The 16,289-nt window shown below is 36.6% G+C and overlaps 2 protein-coding genes across 5 annotated transcripts; both read left to right on the top strand.

Moving 5' to 3' along the window:
* Window positions 1-1,738: 1,738 nt before the first annotated feature.
* LOC112560281 lies at window positions 1,739-8,198 on the top strand. The gene is made up of 11 exons (XM_025232019.1): window positions 1,739-1,926; window positions 2,530-2,665; window positions 3,155-3,273; window positions 4,057-4,138; window positions 4,428-4,543; window positions 5,043-5,133; window positions 5,515-5,624; window positions 6,007-6,181; window positions 6,770-6,885; window positions 7,241-7,279; window positions 7,721-8,198. Exons 1-11 carry the CDS (start codon window positions 1,872-1,874, stop codon window positions 7,789-7,791), a joined length of 1,110 nt encoding a protein of 369 aa, XP_025087804.1. The 5' UTR covers window positions 1,739-1,871; the 3' UTR covers window positions 7,792-8,198.
* Window positions 8,199-9,878: 1,680 nt separating this feature from the next.
* On the top strand, window positions 9,879-14,981 carry LOC112559886. Of its 4 annotated transcripts, none has more exons than XM_025231362.1 (10): window positions 9,879-10,008; window positions 10,669-10,771; window positions 11,130-11,248; window positions 11,681-11,762; window positions 11,934-12,046; window positions 12,528-12,645; window positions 13,090-13,199; window positions 13,498-13,536; window positions 13,692-13,733; window positions 14,202-14,981. In XM_025231362.1, exons 1-10 carry the CDS (start codon window positions 9,957-9,959, stop codon window positions 14,270-14,272), a joined length of 849 nt encoding a protein of 282 aa, XP_025087147.1. In that variant the 5' UTR covers window positions 9,879-9,956; the 3' UTR covers window positions 14,273-14,981. The 4 variants fall into 4 exon arrangements, with proteins under 4 accessions (XP_025087147.1, XP_025087145.1, XP_025087148.1 ...); XM_025231360.1 differs by having other exon boundaries at window positions 9,885-10,008; window positions 10,669-10,804; XM_025231361.1 differs by having other exon boundaries at window positions 9,890-10,008; window positions 10,669-10,804; window positions 13,707-13,733.
* Window positions 14,982-16,289: the final 1,308 nt, after the last annotated feature.

Below are 16,289 nucleotides of genomic sequence, written 5' to 3'. Positions count from 1 at the left end.
AGTCTAAGTATAAGAATAACTAAATGTGTACGTTTGACAGAGTTACTAACGCACAAAAAGTTTGTTTTTCTTTTCATTCGCTCTCTCTCTCTCTCGGTCTCTCAATAAAGCATTTGAGTCTTGAGTCTGTCCAGTGACCAGGTCAAACCTTGTGTTGACAACACCGTTCCTTTTAGCCTGTTGCAAGTGAGAAACTCATTACCAGCTTAGAAAATCCTGCTGACTTCCTTTGTCTTCGAGATGGGATGTGCTTCAGTTTCCTCACTTCCTGACCTTTAACCTCGACCTTTCGAACTGAGAACTTAACTGAGCGACGCTCGGCTTTAAAGTGCAGAAGATGCGAGAGAACAGTGCCAACAGTGTGTATCAGTATGCCGGTCAGTGAGTCCACACTGCCAATCATTGTCTCAATGACAGAAACTTGCTCATTAAATCAAGAGGAAACTTGCCAGATAGAACTTGGTCCAGAAAATGAACAAACAAACAAACAAATTCCAGCGAAGTCAGGGGACAATGAAAGAAAAGACCTAGGCAAGCTATCCAACCACTTCTCTCCCTCATCACTCAAAACTGAAAAACAACACTAGCAGGAGAAACATTTCAGTTTACTTCAAACTTGATATTATGTTTTCTCCAGGAAATCTGCAGAATTATTTTTATATTAAGAAGAGCAGTAGACAGGAATATACACACTTTTCTGGATTACAAAAAGGCGACTACAACCCACGTAGTACTTATATTTGATTTTCTTACTTTTTTGTTAGACATTGATAGATATGTTTTTTCAGTCAGCTACCAAACCTGTCTGTATAATGGCACACTATACAAAGCACATGCTAGAAAAAGCAAATATTATTAATTCATCAACAAAACTGAGTCGATATTAATAATGACACGAGTGTACACACCCCACACTGGTACTACTCCTACTCCTACTACATAAATTACTGAAAGAATACTGAACAGGAGGTAAAGAGACAGGGCATGTCACTATGACATCACATTTCAAATATTGTTGATTTCTTCTTAAAAAATTAATGGTTTTTAAAAAGGAAAAGTCGATGACAAAAAGACTTGGGGAGAAATTATATTGGCCGTAAACCATATCCGCCATGGCACCATCTGTTTTCACCATTTATTGACTCCCAGCTCCTGTGTCATATAATATTTTATTAGTTTCGGTTAATATTTCTTCGCACGGCTGGCGTCGAGACTTTTCTCCGGTGACTCAAATTTCCTTTTCTCACCTGACAGCGAGAAATCACATCGAGGTGGAAGCACTTTCTTGTCAAAGCAGCCTGCTATGACACCTGTTGCAATAATTATATCGCTGCCAAGTATATATTTTGCTGTAGGTTTCTAAACTACTTTATATGAAGTGTGTATTTCTTGTCTAATTTTTATTTTTTTCATTGGGAAACGTTTATTTTATCAGCTAAGAATCTTTTATTCAATAATACATTTACAAATAAATGTGTACACATAGTACACACTTTTCAACGATGTTCAAACATGCATTTGTGACAATTCAGTTGTAATTATTACAGTTATTTTAATTTCAAAATGAGCTGAGACCCTACACGTGACTTTATTTCACATGAGTCTTCCTCACCGGAAGTAGGTTCATTTAGTAAACATTGTCGCCATTGCATAGACAGACCTAGTATCCGCCGGACATCATCTCTCTTCCTCTTCCCCTGTCCACCCTGCCAGCCTCCGTGACGATAACTCTCACAGCTGTGCAGCGCAGTAGCCTCCCCTTACCGACACGCCCCACAGAGCACAAGTGTGCACAAGGTTCTCTCTGTCTTTCTGTTCGCTGTGCTGCAGACGGCTGTTGTCTGGCTAATCATTTTTCTCAGACGTTTAACATGGGTGTGACTAGGTTTGTGTTCGTGGGACTTGTGTTTCTTCTCTTTCACAAAGGTAGAGAATTTCATCTCGTGCATGATGTCGCTTGTGGAAGGAATGTTGTACTTGAAATGACTTGTGCACGATGTGATTTGTTCAAAGAGTGTTATAATTGAAAAGACTTGTGCATGGTGTAAATTGTGCCATACTTGTATTGACTCAGATCGTTAATTATCCTTTCGAGCATTCCGGTAGTTTAATATTTACACACTCGCTTGTCACAACTGCAGTGATGGACTCAGGGTTCAGATCTCGTCTCGGGACACTCTTTGTATGTGGGACCTGTTCACAGGCGTCTGAAAGTTTTCTCCGAGTACTCCGATTTCCTTCCTATCCCCCTCCCCCTCTCTATAGTGCGAAATAACCACTCACGGTTAAAGCACTTTCCTACTAAATAAACCATGAAGACAGTTATCCTCGCTTTCATGATAAGAAAAGAAAAGTGCTTGGTTGCAGATTGCTGGTGCAGGAATTTGTACATTCTTTCATTGCACCGTTTTAGTCAGATTTAATAAAGTCATGTCTGAATTGAGTGTCTCAGATGTTGTTGATGCTTCACTTTAAAACTAATGTCCGAATAATCTGACAACAATTTGAAATCTTACTTTTCGTGTTTAGTTACAGGACAAAACTGCACAACTCTTTTTAAAGCATGCAAAGCGACTATAGAGCCTGACCAAGAAAAAAGCACAAGTTCACAAGAATCGGAGATCAACCCGTGCACTACAGCTACTTCCCGGGAAAAATTGTGCACGTCAGTTTTTTTCTTTTATTTTGTTTCCCACTTTCTTTCTTTCTCTCTCTCTCTCTCTCTCTCTCTCTCTCTCTCTCTCTCTCTCTCTCTCTCTCTCTCTCTGTGTTTATATTCACACTTCTTGTATTCCGTTTCAAGCAAAGAATTTTGTCTCTACAACACTATAAAACTTCTCTACTGCACTGTGAAACTTTTTCTCAAATTCAAGAGTCAGTCCATCGACTTCTAATGTTTCTGCTCTTGGCATAACATGACCGAATCTTTGTATCAGCAGGTTATCGGCAATCGCTAGAAATAAATGTAGTTTGTTACACCCAGTGCACCAAAAGCTGTGACCATCAATCGGGTGATTTTCTACCCTGGTCTGTCTTGTATGCTACCTAGTAGAAGCACACTTGTGAGAGAGAGAGAGAATGTGAGTGTGTTGATTTAACTGTAATCATTGACAGCTTCTGTCAGCATTAACCCCTACTCTGACTATGTCAACAGTTCGTACCAAAGCTTTTGGATCTGTGTGAACAACACCATGGCCAACTGTCGCAACGATCAAGCTATCCAGAGAGAGATAGACAGTCTTCAATGGGCCTACAATGGCTACTGTAGACAAGGTAATACTCACTGTAACCAAACAGTCAAATAGAGTGAATTGGAAACATTATCATTGTACTAAATATTTTAAACATATGTAGCAATAACCCATGCATAATAGAGATCTTAGTTTATTTAAATTATATTTCTTACCGTGTTTTTTCTACGCCGCTTTACTAGAATTATATAGACATTAAAATCACAGATGTTTGGTTCTCCAATGATTTTAAAGATTAGTGGGGAGCGAACACTCTCAGTCTATCTATGGAGTCTTAATGTCTGTGCTGTTGATCTTCCTGTGTAAAATAACATAATCAGAGAGAAAAATTGGCAACTGAGTTATGGCCTGAGAAGTCGTGGTTTCTAGTCGGAGATAATTCCTTATATATATAGTGTACATAGTACAAAGTCCTGCACACACATGGGAAGACAGACCACGACAAGTAAGATGCTCCGCAAAAGCTCGACATCTGTGTGTGTGTGTGTGTGCGATAACAAGCACGTCGACATCTGGTCTTAAAAATGTAATGCCTGTCGGTAGAGATGGGCGATAACCGTTTCCGACTACGGAGTATTAAATACGCAGTAGCGTCCCTTAGTCAACAGGACAACGATGCGCCGCATGCACTCACCAGATATCAGGGCCTCGTTCGCTTAATAATAACTGACAAACCAAGCGAAAATTTGTTGGTGTGTATCTAGTCTCTCCCTAACCAAGACTGTCCTTGTCCATCTTATGATAATAGAGCACAAATATATCTCTAATGATCCTTGTCTCTCTCTCTATCTTATTTAATTTTCAGAAGCGATCTGTGGAGATAGGATCGGAAAATGCTACTGTGATGCAGATTTAGTCTCCGATGTCAACAATATCACCAAAATGTGGTACGTATTCTTCCATTCACATCGTCGCCATTCTTTTTAGGAGTCACCAAAGCATCAGCATCATTCTCAGGAACTTAGCTGACTGGACAAAAAAGTATATAAAGTTACATCAAAATGCTTTTGTCTTTGCATTATGAGCACTTTTTATAGTTAAGCTAAGAAAAAGTGTTTCTGTTCTTAAAATAAACTTTTTAGATACTATCGCTTGCTATTGAACACGTTATCGAACTCTACTGTCAAATGTGTATTATTTGCTGAAATTATTCCTGATTCTGTTTTCTGTTACCAGCAATAATTACCAACATTTCACACAATGCATCGGGAAGCTAAAAGACTGCGATGCTGGTGAAATAAGGCAGCAAGCTGCGCTATTTATAGCCATGATTGAAGCAATTTGCAAAACAGGTCAGCAGGTCAATTCTCATTCCCGGAAACAGTAGCAGGAAAATAGTTTGAATTTATTCTGTGACAGTGCCTGACATGACATTATAGGTTATCTGACTTCATTACAGAATTAGCATGCGAACTGTAAAGTTTGTCGGACTGTAGTTATTTACATCTCGAAACCTTCTCCGCTCTCGACATGCGGCTACTGATGTGAAACATTGATACCTGTGGCATAACCAAATCATATTGTATATCCAAAATCCCTTTTAAAAGACAATACAGGGAAAATAATCATAATTTCATATGTTAGCATGAAGGCACACTGCACTGTTAAATTCCTTACTATTATCTATTATCTTGTTTCTAGCATCTGGTCCTTTATTTGTTGTCATTCTCTTACAGACGATGGCCTTTAAACAAACTTTGACTTCAATATAATAAAATGCTGGAATAGTTGCAAATTCGTAAAAAACTTTTGTTGGTTTCAATGAATTTTAAGCTGCTTTGTTTTTCTCAGCGTGTCCGGAGGCCTTTCAATGCTTTATGGGGAGTGAAGGACAGACAAAGTCCCTTTTGGGCCCTTCTGATGTCACAGGAAATATTTGCAGGTAGGATGTTTTGCTTTCTTTTTCAAACTAAAATGCGTTTGGTAATAATAATAAAAGCACTTTTAAAAATAAAACCCTTTCTAACTTTGCTATCCATGTAAACATAACAAAATAATTACTACACACGAATTTGAAATAAGAGTATTGAAATCAATATCCAGAAAAGATGAGAAATCATTATATTATCAAAGACTATAAAGCCAATAATAATAACCCGCACAATTAAGTCTTCGTTCATATAGTCGTTAATCTGCAAAAGCCATGTGTGTAGATATGTTTAATTATGACCATAATCATTTTTGTGTATAAAGATAGCTGCGTTGTATTGTTTACATACCTATATAAAACAAATTACCTATCGGATGGTAATAATGTCTGCAGAGATCTGATTCCACGGTTCCAGTGTCTGACTAACAATACCAGGACATGCAGTGCCAGTGTCAGTGACAAGTGGCAGAGAGTTGTGACAAGTTACAAGGAAGTCTGCTCAGGTAAAATGTCGAGCCCCTGTTTGAGACATTCATGTAGTCGAGTACCAGTGCTCTTTTCGCCTGTCAGGTCTTGCTGAACTTTAACATTCCTCACCTTTGGGTGGAGTCGTGTATATTTTCACTGAAAAGAAAAAGGGATTTCATTTTGTATTAAACAACCTGAAAGAGCTATTTGACAAAGTGCTACCAACCCTCAAAGTTTTGTGAAAGGTTAATAAGCAAATGAGGTGTTTCAACTGTATTTAATTTTCATTGAAATAACCAGTCTCAGACATGAAATTGGCTGTCGTCTAAATTACCAATTACATACATGCTATACTCCTAGTAAAGCATAGTTCTAATATTACTATTATTAATTGTATTAATGGTATCTTTTTGAAAGAATTCGATGAGTATATGACGGATCCTTCACCCTGTGAAAACATACAAAGGTGTGTGGACAAAGCAGAAGTAGTGCCAGGGGTCACGCTGGGTGACTGGAGGAGTAATGAGACTGTGTTTCTCACCCACACTAAGGAAGTCACCACCGGCATGTTAAATCCGGGCATATGGTGCTCGTAAGTACGAAAACTAATTTGTGAATGTTTGTTTGCTTGTTTGTTTGCTTATTTGTTTGTTTGTTTGTATGCGTGCGCGTTGTTTATATACACTCATGATTTTTTGTATCCGCAGGTTAAACTCGCTTAACGAAACTCTTTAAGCGATATGCTGCTAATTTAAAATTCTTTCATTGTGATAATTTTAATAGTAAAGTAGAACCGACTTTTAGGAAAAAGTGAAGACGACAGAGTGGAATGGAAAAAAGCAGTATGATTAAATAGATGATTGATAAATTTGTTATTAATGTCTTAAAAAAGACTTGAGTGATCTCTTGACACTGAGCTACGCTCACTAAACATAAGGATTTCACAGGTGATTCTCCGACAGTTAGCGAGAGAGCGAGGTTGGAACTCACAGACTTTTTTATTTCAATTAACAAGCATCGTGTAATAAAACACTGAATAACAGTGTGTTGATGTGAAAAATTAGACAATCACTCAGATATGAGAATTCACTGTTTCAAGCAAGTGTTTAACGCAAGAAATTTGCTACTGCTTACTAATTAGTAATAATAGTTATATTTTAATAAAAAAAAATTCGGGCAGGATTCTCACACATGCAGTAGACTGTGTGGACCAGCTGGCAGACGTCTGCAATGTGACGATGAAGGAAAAGGAAATGGTAGCGTCGATGAAAATCAGCGTTGGCAACACCTGCAAAGGTAGTTCTAACTCATCGTCCACGTATTGATGATGTCGGAAAAGTAATGATTGTCGAACAGACTATTTGCTGTAGAACTTCTTGACATATCTTTATATGCATATATCTCGAAACATTTGAATATACATAAATGTGCAGGCTTCCTCTCTCTTATTAATGTGTGAATGATGAGGGATCTCGTTAATACAAGTTTCTATTTATATCTGTTTTCAACATATGCATGTGTGGGTCCGTATTTTTATTTAAAAAACATAGATTCTAATAGTGTAACCCTGACATTTTATCTGTGTAATTATTTAGCTCTTTAACGACTGCCTTTATCTCTCTGTAAATGAAGAGACTATATACCTTTGCAGATACTCATGTATCAAACGAAAGTGGAATATCCAAGAGCGGTAAACAACTTAATTAAACTTTTGCGTAATATACATATAGACTTTTTATATTTCAGCCTAAGATGTTTATTTTTCCAGAAAAAGTTAGCATGTTTTCTGTCGCAGATGAATTTCAAAGTTATGTTCATGAAATTTCTACCTTTATTCAGACCAGTTTGAATCTTTTTGTAATGTCGATTTAAATTTACTTTTCCTGAGGTGGAAGACCTTGAATTTTAATATTACAATAAATTAATGAGAACATTTTGGTTTGCAATTAAAATATGCTGTTTAATACAGTCTGTCTTATGATGTTTGTTGTAATTGTAATGACCTGTAAAGGTCAATGATGATGATTGTAATTCTATTTTAGTTATTATAGAAATTTCTAAGACTGAGCAAACTTCATATTGTTTATCAGCAACTTAGTCAATTCTTTTTTAAAAAAGCAATTTATTTCAGGATTTGAACGCCTGTCTTCTTCCGGTGTGTTGAGTTTTCTGGTGTCAGCCGCTGCTCTCCTGAAAGTCTGAGACGAAATTTCTGCACAAAACACGTATATGACTAATAATCGAGTGGATCAGCTTCCATGTTTGCTCATTCAGCCAATAAAAAAGACCAGATAAATTTTTAAAAAATCAAGCTTCTAGCAACTGCGATGGTCAGGAAATATTTCAACATATTTCGAATATTTCTTAAATGGACTAATTATTTTTTATTAAAGTTGCTTAAACCATCATAAACATTCTTTTTCTTATTATACCCCCGTATTGAAATTAATATTAAATGTGTTACTGATAACAAACTATGTCAATATTCACTAGTTAAAATAGATACATGTGAATAATATGTATTCTATAATAAAACTTGTAACTATTACTGTATACCATAGGATTGAACCTTATAATAAACTATTTAATAAACACTAAACAGAAAACACTTTTGTCAGGAGACTGTTTCTTTTGCAACCGTGAAGTAGAGTGAGTGGACTATGCGACAAGTCAGAGGTTAGCACTGTGATTCACTAACAATGTTTAAGTAGGGCATGTGTATCACGAAGTGTTGTAAACAAGTACAGAAGGTACACAGCGAGGCTGGACATGCCCAGTGACGGAAGTGTGTCAACTAGAGATGACTGGCTACATCAGGAAGCTAGTGAGGGATGCTACAATGTCCGCCTTTCCTCTCGATCTCTCCACGTGTGTACCACTCACACCTTACATATTCTCTATCAATCATAAGCATGTCTCAATTTAAAAAAAAACACATACACACATATGCATGTACATACAGACAATCGCGCAGTCATTAACCTGTAACGGGTAATAAAAAGAAATCTGTATTCATTGAGACAATAGTTGTAAAGGGTTAGTACTGTACATCTTGTGCTTCTACGCCTTTGTTTCCCTGCTCCGAATCTTATTAAAGCATCGTCCCTCAATACCTGAAATCTCGAACCTTCCATCAATTCTCTGTGGGAAGGGGAGAAGGTCTCTGTGTGAAAGTTACCAGGTGAAACCTTGTGCTGCTGACAGATTTCCCTATGTCCTTTTCCGTGTAGACAGACCTTATCACTGGACCACAAGTCCTGTTGACATCCTCTGCTTCTTGACCCAAGTTGTTCAGTGACCTCATTTCCTGCTTTTTGACCTTACCCTTCTGAACCTGATCGTTTCTACATGGCGCTCACAACAAGAGAAACAATCTGTAACACGCCATTTTCGTCATCTATTCCAAACGGCTGATCAGTTTAACGTACTAAAATATTTTGTTTTGCTTCTGTTTTGTTATGTAGACCTAATGAGATAAACAATCCTGTAGAATGGTGGCCGGCTAAGGGATACACGCCCAAAGACATTGAACTCAACGATACACACCCCACAACACCCCACACAACTCGGAACAATAACTCTCTAGATGAAATATGTGCACTCACGACATTAACATTGAAGAAATCTTGTTTTAATTACAAAGTGTATCACAAAGAAACAATCCAGATTGCTAAGTCAGCCATTCAGGTGTCGAGATCATCCAGCCGAGCATCCGTGGACAGGGAGACACAACGGAGGAAACAATCTACAACACTTCACTCCGATGAATTAATCCAGAATAATCGAACCTGCTAAACTATAACTTCTCGTTGAAAGATGACGGTGTAGAAACAAGAAGCGACGAAATAATTTCTCCGATAATGAGTTATTGTAAATGTCATTTAAACCTAATGATCACACATGGTCCTAGAGAATGGTGGTGGTTGTGACCAAAAAAAAAGAAAGCTACGATAAAATGGAATCAATGAGGTTTTCCATAATGAAAGCTTTTTAGGATAAGGTCCACGTGTATGTGGCTGGAGCAACTAGTGGGTTCAAGGTTAAGGAAAGAGATGGAATCATGGACAAACTAAGATGTGGAAGAAGAAAACAAAATGCTTTGGTATACATGCAAGACATTTCTTAATTAATGCCAGACTTAAAAGCTTCGAAGTTTAGTTGCTCCAAAGAGATAAGGGCAGAAATTTCAAGCAAATGGTCCTACGACTCGCCAAAGTGCTGCAACAGCAAACAGCCCTAATGGTTTCTCTTGTTTATTTACGCAGTATTTTACGTCACGTGCTACGTCACGATAGGTATCAAACACGCCGCTTTTCTTATCTTCCTTCAGATAGTTCTTCAATTGTTTATTTACTCCCTAATCCAACATGGAGAAGAGCAGGTTTGTGCTAACAGTACTTCTATTCTTTGGACAGAAAGGTAAAGTTTTATTTGTTCACAATGATTGTCTGACTGTACTTCGTGCTCCACAACTACGACTTAAAACACGTGTGTGAGTGTTAGATGACTACACGTTACATTGTTAGATGACACAGAGTAGTTAAATATTCTTCTGGTTAAAATCAGTCTACCAGTCATCTCTGTGCACGTTGGTGACATCAAGGTACCTCCATCTGGTTCTGTCTGCTGCTGTTCTGGGAGGACCGTCTCTACCAGATAAAGTTATTTCTCTAGTTGTCTTTTCCGTAACATAAAAGGTTTTTCAGGGTAGGGTTCAGAAAGATAAAGGACTTCATTTTCTGCATGGTGTCCCTTCTTGAAAGAGTCTTGTAATGGAAAGGCCTTGTGAACAGTGTATTTTGCTGAATATTGTGAAATATGTGTAAAGACTCAGATCACTAGTTATCCTCACCGTCATGACAAGAGAGAGAAAAGTGTTTGATAGCAGATCGTTGATGCAAGTTATTTATTCCTTATGTCGTACTATATCTTGAGCTGTCTGAGGCGGATATACTACAGTCACATTTGTACTTAGTGTCTCAGATTTTCTATAAAAAAAAATTGTTTGTAATGTTTTACTTTAAAATCAATCTCTGGATGATATTATCATACTGTATCATAACATGAGACCTCATTTAGCTTCAGGAGAAAGCTGCACAGCCCTCTTAGACACGTGTACCGCGTTTCTGTGGGTTGGCAAAGGAAATTACATCATCAGTCCATCCAAATCTGATAAAAAATGGTGCAACAATAATTCTCTTGTAAACTTTTGCACGTGAGTTTTTTTCTTTAGTTTTTCCTCTCTCTCGGTTAGTGTTCACATTGCTTCTCAGTATATCTTTAAGATTCTCTCTCTATATATATAACTACAGGTCTCATCAATTATTTGATGTCTGTATTACTCATTTGTATTCTTTTTTTTCTGTTGTTGATTTAATTGCAGTAATTTACCACTTCTCTCTGCATTCTCCCGACTCACTGTCATTTACCTCTTCTTCCCACCAACTTTCTCTCGCTCAGGCTAAGGTCAAAGGTCATATAATGCACGCTTCATGTCGCACGAGGTAGACACGTGTCCTGTAGGTTTACTATGTCAACAGTTCATACACAAGCTTCTGGGCCTGTGTAAGAAACACCATGGCCGACTGTTTCACAGATGAAGAAGTCAGAGGTCAGGTAGCCCTTTTTCAACAAGTCTACCAATTCTACTGCACCAGAGGTAATGATGCATGCTTTCTTTGTGTAAACATAATAAACATATTATTGAATATTTTAAAGATATGCAGCAATAACCCATGCTATATAGAGATCGTAGTTTATTTAAATAATTTTTCTTGCCGGTTTATTTTTTTACTACACCACTTTAATAACATGATATCTGTAACAAAAACTCAGGTCTTTGGTTCTCCAATGTCTTTAATTTTTAGTGGAGTGCAAACTATTTTTCTTTCTTATGATGTGATTACGACACTGGGGACTAATGTTCCATAATCCATATATAAATATATCACACACTTACAGGTTATTTTTAAACGAAGAAACAAAGCCTATCCCTTGCCAAGATTGTCTTTGTCCATCTTATGATGACGGAGCACAAAGCTCTCTCTGTTTCATCCACCTTCTCTCTCTCTTAACATTATTTAATTTTCAGAACTGCTCTGCAGAACGAGGATTATCTATTGCTTATGTGAGACAAGTTTAGACTCCGATTTCAACAATGTCACCAAAGTATGGTATGCATTCTTTCATTTACATCGTCGTCGTTCTTCTTAAGAGTCACCAAAACATCAACATCACTTAGAAACTTAGCTGACTGTATTTTATCAAGGCTTTTCTTCAGAAGTTAGAAACACTGTTTCATGTGGTCAGCTTCTCACTGTATGAACTGTCGCCTGTGTTACCAGCAATAATCAGCAAAATTTCACACAATGCATGGGGGAGATAGAAGACTGCGAGGACGTGGCATCACTTCAGCAAGCAAAGCTGGTTTCTACGGTGACGGATGTAGGTTGCACAGGTCAGGTCACATCTCATACCCGTAGTGTTATGAGAAAAATAGTTTGAATTCATTTTGTCACAGTGCTTGACATATTACAATACATTAATGGTTCATTACAAAATTAACATTGAAACTACAAAGCTTGTCAAAAACCTGTAGTTATTTATGTCTCCAAGCTTTCTTGGTTCTCGACTATGCAGCTTATGATGAGCAACATTGGCACCCAATGAATAATGAATACTGTTTTCCAAGATAATTTCAAAATTAGAGATAATGAAAGGGAAAAAACATCACATTATATGTTAGATAAAGACGCTGATGATACTCTTAAAATTCCTCCCTGTTATCTTGTTTCTATCATCTGGTCCTTTATTTGCTGTGTCATTCTGAGATTTCTCTTACAAATTTAGACTTTAAAATATTAAAATATTGGAATGTTATTAACACCTTTTTTTGCAAGCTGATAATAAAAATTTTGTCGTTTTTAATGAATTTCAAGTCGCTACGTTTCGCTCATCGTGTCCGAAGTCCTCTCAATGCTTCTCGGGTATCAAACAACAGCCACAGTCTGCTCTTGAAGCATCTTTGAGTCCTCGTGTCAAAGAAACTATTTGCAGGTAGAATATTTTGCTTCTTCTTTTAAACTAAAATAGTTTTGGCAATAATTGTCGTTTTGAAAAAAAAAAAAACCTGCCATCTTTGCTGTTTTTGTACACATTGTAAATAATTACTGCACACAGCAAGTATTTGATATAGGAACATGAATTACTTGAAAGCAGAAAAGTCAGAAAAGATGATAACAATTAAATATCAAAGACTATAAAAGCATGGAATAATGATAAGACAAGACGATAAAAACCTAAACTCAAGCAAAATTTGAAACAGAGGAAGGGGATTCGGAGACGGACAGACTGTGCATGGAAGCCAAAAGCAAACCAAAGTGATAAGGTCTCAGGCATGTCCTTGTGTATAGAACTTTACAAAAGGAAAAATAGGGTTAATTTTCACTAATTAATAATATCCGTTATTGTCTAATTAAAATAAAAACATTTCTCGTGTAGGATTCTCAAGAAAGCACTGGGCTGTATGGACCAGATGAAAGACAGTTGCAATGTCCCAGTCAATACTAATGTAGCGTCTTTGAAAACCAGAGCTGCCAAGGCCTGTAGAGGTATTTATTTCTTCAGTGTCCCCTTGATTTACCAGTAAACAATGGGATATACGGCTCAATAAATGTTTCACATTGTATCTGTTTCCTTGTTTAAGTGTTTCCTGACAAACGAAGATGTCACTTCGTGTATGTATTGTCATGTCTGATAGATAACTAACCTGCTATTGCTGTTGTGGATGCAGCAATGTATGTCGGTTCATACAATTATTGTCCGTAAAAACTTTTAAAAAAAATTGTGAAAACAAATGAGCTCAACATGAACTGTTTCTGAGTCAGTACAAAGAATGTAATTTTTCAGGTACTCGTGCACCAGGTGGAAGCTTATTATTCGCCAGTGGTGAGCAAAACATTTTTCACAATTCGCCTCTCATCTTTATTGCTTGATATTTTAGTTTATTTGTTTATTGTAATAATCATAGATTCTTAGAGTCTGTAATAACTTTTTTAAAAATCGTGTCTAAATAAATGAACTCAACATGAACTGTTTTAAAGTGCCTAATTTTTCAGATTCATCAAGCAGAATACCCACAAGTGGTAAGCAGCCTAATTAAAACTTTCGCACAATTTGCATCTGACCTTTATTTCTTTTACTTTACTTTATTATCTCTATTTGTCTCCGGTATATTCTCGTTTCATCAGATTATTTGGGCATCGTTGTGTTCTCTTTTTTACTTGTACAAATGAATATGAAATGTGTAGATTCTTTAGTTCAGATTGATAACTATTTTTTTTAGCTAGTTTGAATATTTTATAATAATTTTTTTTAATATACGAGTTTTTCTCTCATGTGGCAAACCCTGAATTACATTGTTTGTATTAAAATAATTTGTGTGTGATAATACAGTATTTTACTCACTGTAATCTTTAATTGCTTCAATAATAATGCCCGTTAAAAACGAAACGATAACTGTTGTTCATTTTACATATTACAAAGTTGAACAAGGTGATGTAAGCTCATTAGCAGTTTAATAAGTAGTTGATTGATATTGAATTTTTTTTCAGGGTTACAACAACTGTTCTCTTTGGCTGTCGTGAGTTTTCTGATGGCAACATTTGCTGTTGTTAAAGTCTAGTTGCTACTGGATATCTACACAAAACACTATCTGAAATACCATGAATCCTTCTGCCTATTTGTTTATTCAGCTGAACAACAAATCAACAAGATTCTAGCGGCTGTGCTGGACACAACAGATTCCAAAATATTTATAATGGACTGATTTTTAATATTATAAATCATGAGGGCTTTATCCCCCCTATTAATAACAAAACTATCAATATTTACTAGTTTAAAACAAATACTAGTGACAGATACAGTGCTGTAATTAACAAATATAGAGAAACATTAGTGTATTTTAAGAGTGATGTCCCTTCGCTACAAGTTACGTGTCGTGAGTTTCGTGCCTTTTATTCGACATACACTTCTTCATCATTGTTATGCACTACTTACTGTTTTTGACCTTTTTATTATCATCTACAGTTTACTATTACTCCATAACTTACCTTTCTCACCGTAAAGTTTTCTAGTGACTTCATTGGTCAAAGGTCACGCAGTGGATGAAGTATTGTCTGTCTTCTTCCCTTCTTTTTCAGATAAAAGCTAACAATCTACGGTTGATTTTAATAAACAAGACTGTACTGTATATTAATCAATCTGCTTTTATCACTGATTAATATTGTCTTTGTAGATCGAAACTACGAGCTCTGTATGTGTAACACTTCAACATGTACATCGTTTAACTATTGCGATCAGTCAGATTTTTTTGTACTTCTGCAAGAAATAAATAAAAATTGTATTTTAGTTCTGTGACTTCATGCTTATTTTTTTTAATTTGTCCATAGGTCTGAAATACGTCATCATAATGATCAATCATCATCATCATCATCATCATCATCGTGTGCACACTATATCTGATCACTTATCTGAATCATTTTATATTAGAGATGAAACATCAACGTGTGCGTTAAACCAACTCTTCAAAGCAAAATCGGCTCATCGAGCGAGAAAGGATGCTGGTCTCCTAATGATAAACTAATCACTTCAGTAACCATCGAAATAGATACCGGTTTAGCCTCCTCAATGGTCCTATCAACGCCAGCATCTGTCTACTAATCTTTATAGCATTTGATCCTTTCAATGGAATTAGCAAAGTGAATCTTGATCATCAACGGGTCTGAACAATTACACATTGTATATTCATACTGACATACGACATACAAACTTTGAAACTTTGAGTAATGCTCGTGGGACAGATGTTTTAGGGCACGTTTAAAGAATTCGATGTTAGGTAGATGGAGGATATGGAAGGGAAGAGATCTCCTGTGTCTCGCAGCACAGTGACTTAAATAAAACCCGCTGACCATATGTTGTTGCTCTGGTGACAGGGACAAGGAGCAGACTGTCATCAGACGAAGACAATTGGATGTAAGGGATGTAAGGAACGCGATGTTAAGAGGAATGCTCAGGGCAGGAGGCTGCTAATAAATGAAAACAGACAAAACACTTTGTACTGAATATAATAACAGACAGGTAACCAGTGCAAACTACGAAGTAGAGGATCTCTAAGTCCCAGACATTGATCGAAGTTCTGAACTTTCTAGAGTTGATGAAGAAGGTATGAGGAGCAGGATGTAAGTAGGGAATTTAAATAATGAAGACGATAAAATAAAAGCAGAGACATAGGCTTACCAGTCTATCTGTGTATCTGAGACTTTGTCGTTATCAGTTCTGGCCATTCGTTTCACTAGACTTTAAGCAACAGATGACAGAGGATTAATTAGTGACAAGCAGGAAAAGATTGAATTATCTAACGCTTATATCTGATAGCAGGCAGCGAGTGAAATGCAGAGTAACTCCATTTTCCTTCAGCAAGAGTTGTCTTTACATAAAATGCTTACGGTCCTTAACCCCTCAATTATGGATGATGTTTGATTGTTTGATCATATTTGGCGAGGTTTAGGTGTCTATCAAACTTGAAAAAATGCGATAGTCACCTTAGAATGGTTTCCTATGCTTTTGTTTATTTAAATTCTTACATCAATATTTATAAATGCACAGCAGATACTAAGTATAAATAAATCCTGCTTTATTAC

Source organism: Pomacea canaliculata, linkage group LG3, assembly GCF_003073045.1.
Source record: "Pomacea canaliculata isolate SZHN2017 linkage group LG3, ASM307304v1, whole genome shotgun sequence".
Classification (NCBI taxonomy): domain Eukaryota; kingdom Metazoa; phylum Mollusca; class Gastropoda; order Architaenioglossa; family Ampullariidae; genus Pomacea; species Pomacea canaliculata.
Note: the sequence above shows the minus strand (reverse complement) of the source record. Positions and strands in the feature narration are given on the sequence as shown.

Coding starts and splice junctions, on each gene's coding strand:
- LOC112560281 (XM_025232019.1), top strand. CDS start 1,872: ATGGGTGTGACTAGGTTTGTGTTCGTGGGACTTGTGTTTCTTCTCTTT. Junction 4,544..5,042: donor TGAAGCAATTTGCAAAACAG/GTCAGCAGGTCA, acceptor TGTTTTTCTCAG/CGTGTCCGGAGGCCTTTCAA. Junction 6,182..6,769: donor AATCCGGGCATATGGTGCTC/GTAAGTACGAAA, acceptor AAATTCGGGCAG/GATTCTCACACATGCAGTAG.
- LOC112559886 (XM_025231360.1), top strand. CDS start 9,957: ATGGAGAAGAGCAGGTTTGTGCTAACAGTACTTCTATTCTTTGGACAG. Junction 10,009..10,668: donor TCTATTCTTTGGACAGAAAG/GTAAAGTTTTAT, acceptor GACCTCATTTAG/CTTCAGGAGAAAGCTGCACA. Junction 13,200..13,497: donor AGCTGCCAAGGCCTGTAGAG/GTATTTATTTCT, acceptor GTAATTTTTCAG/GTACTCGTGCACCAGGTGGA.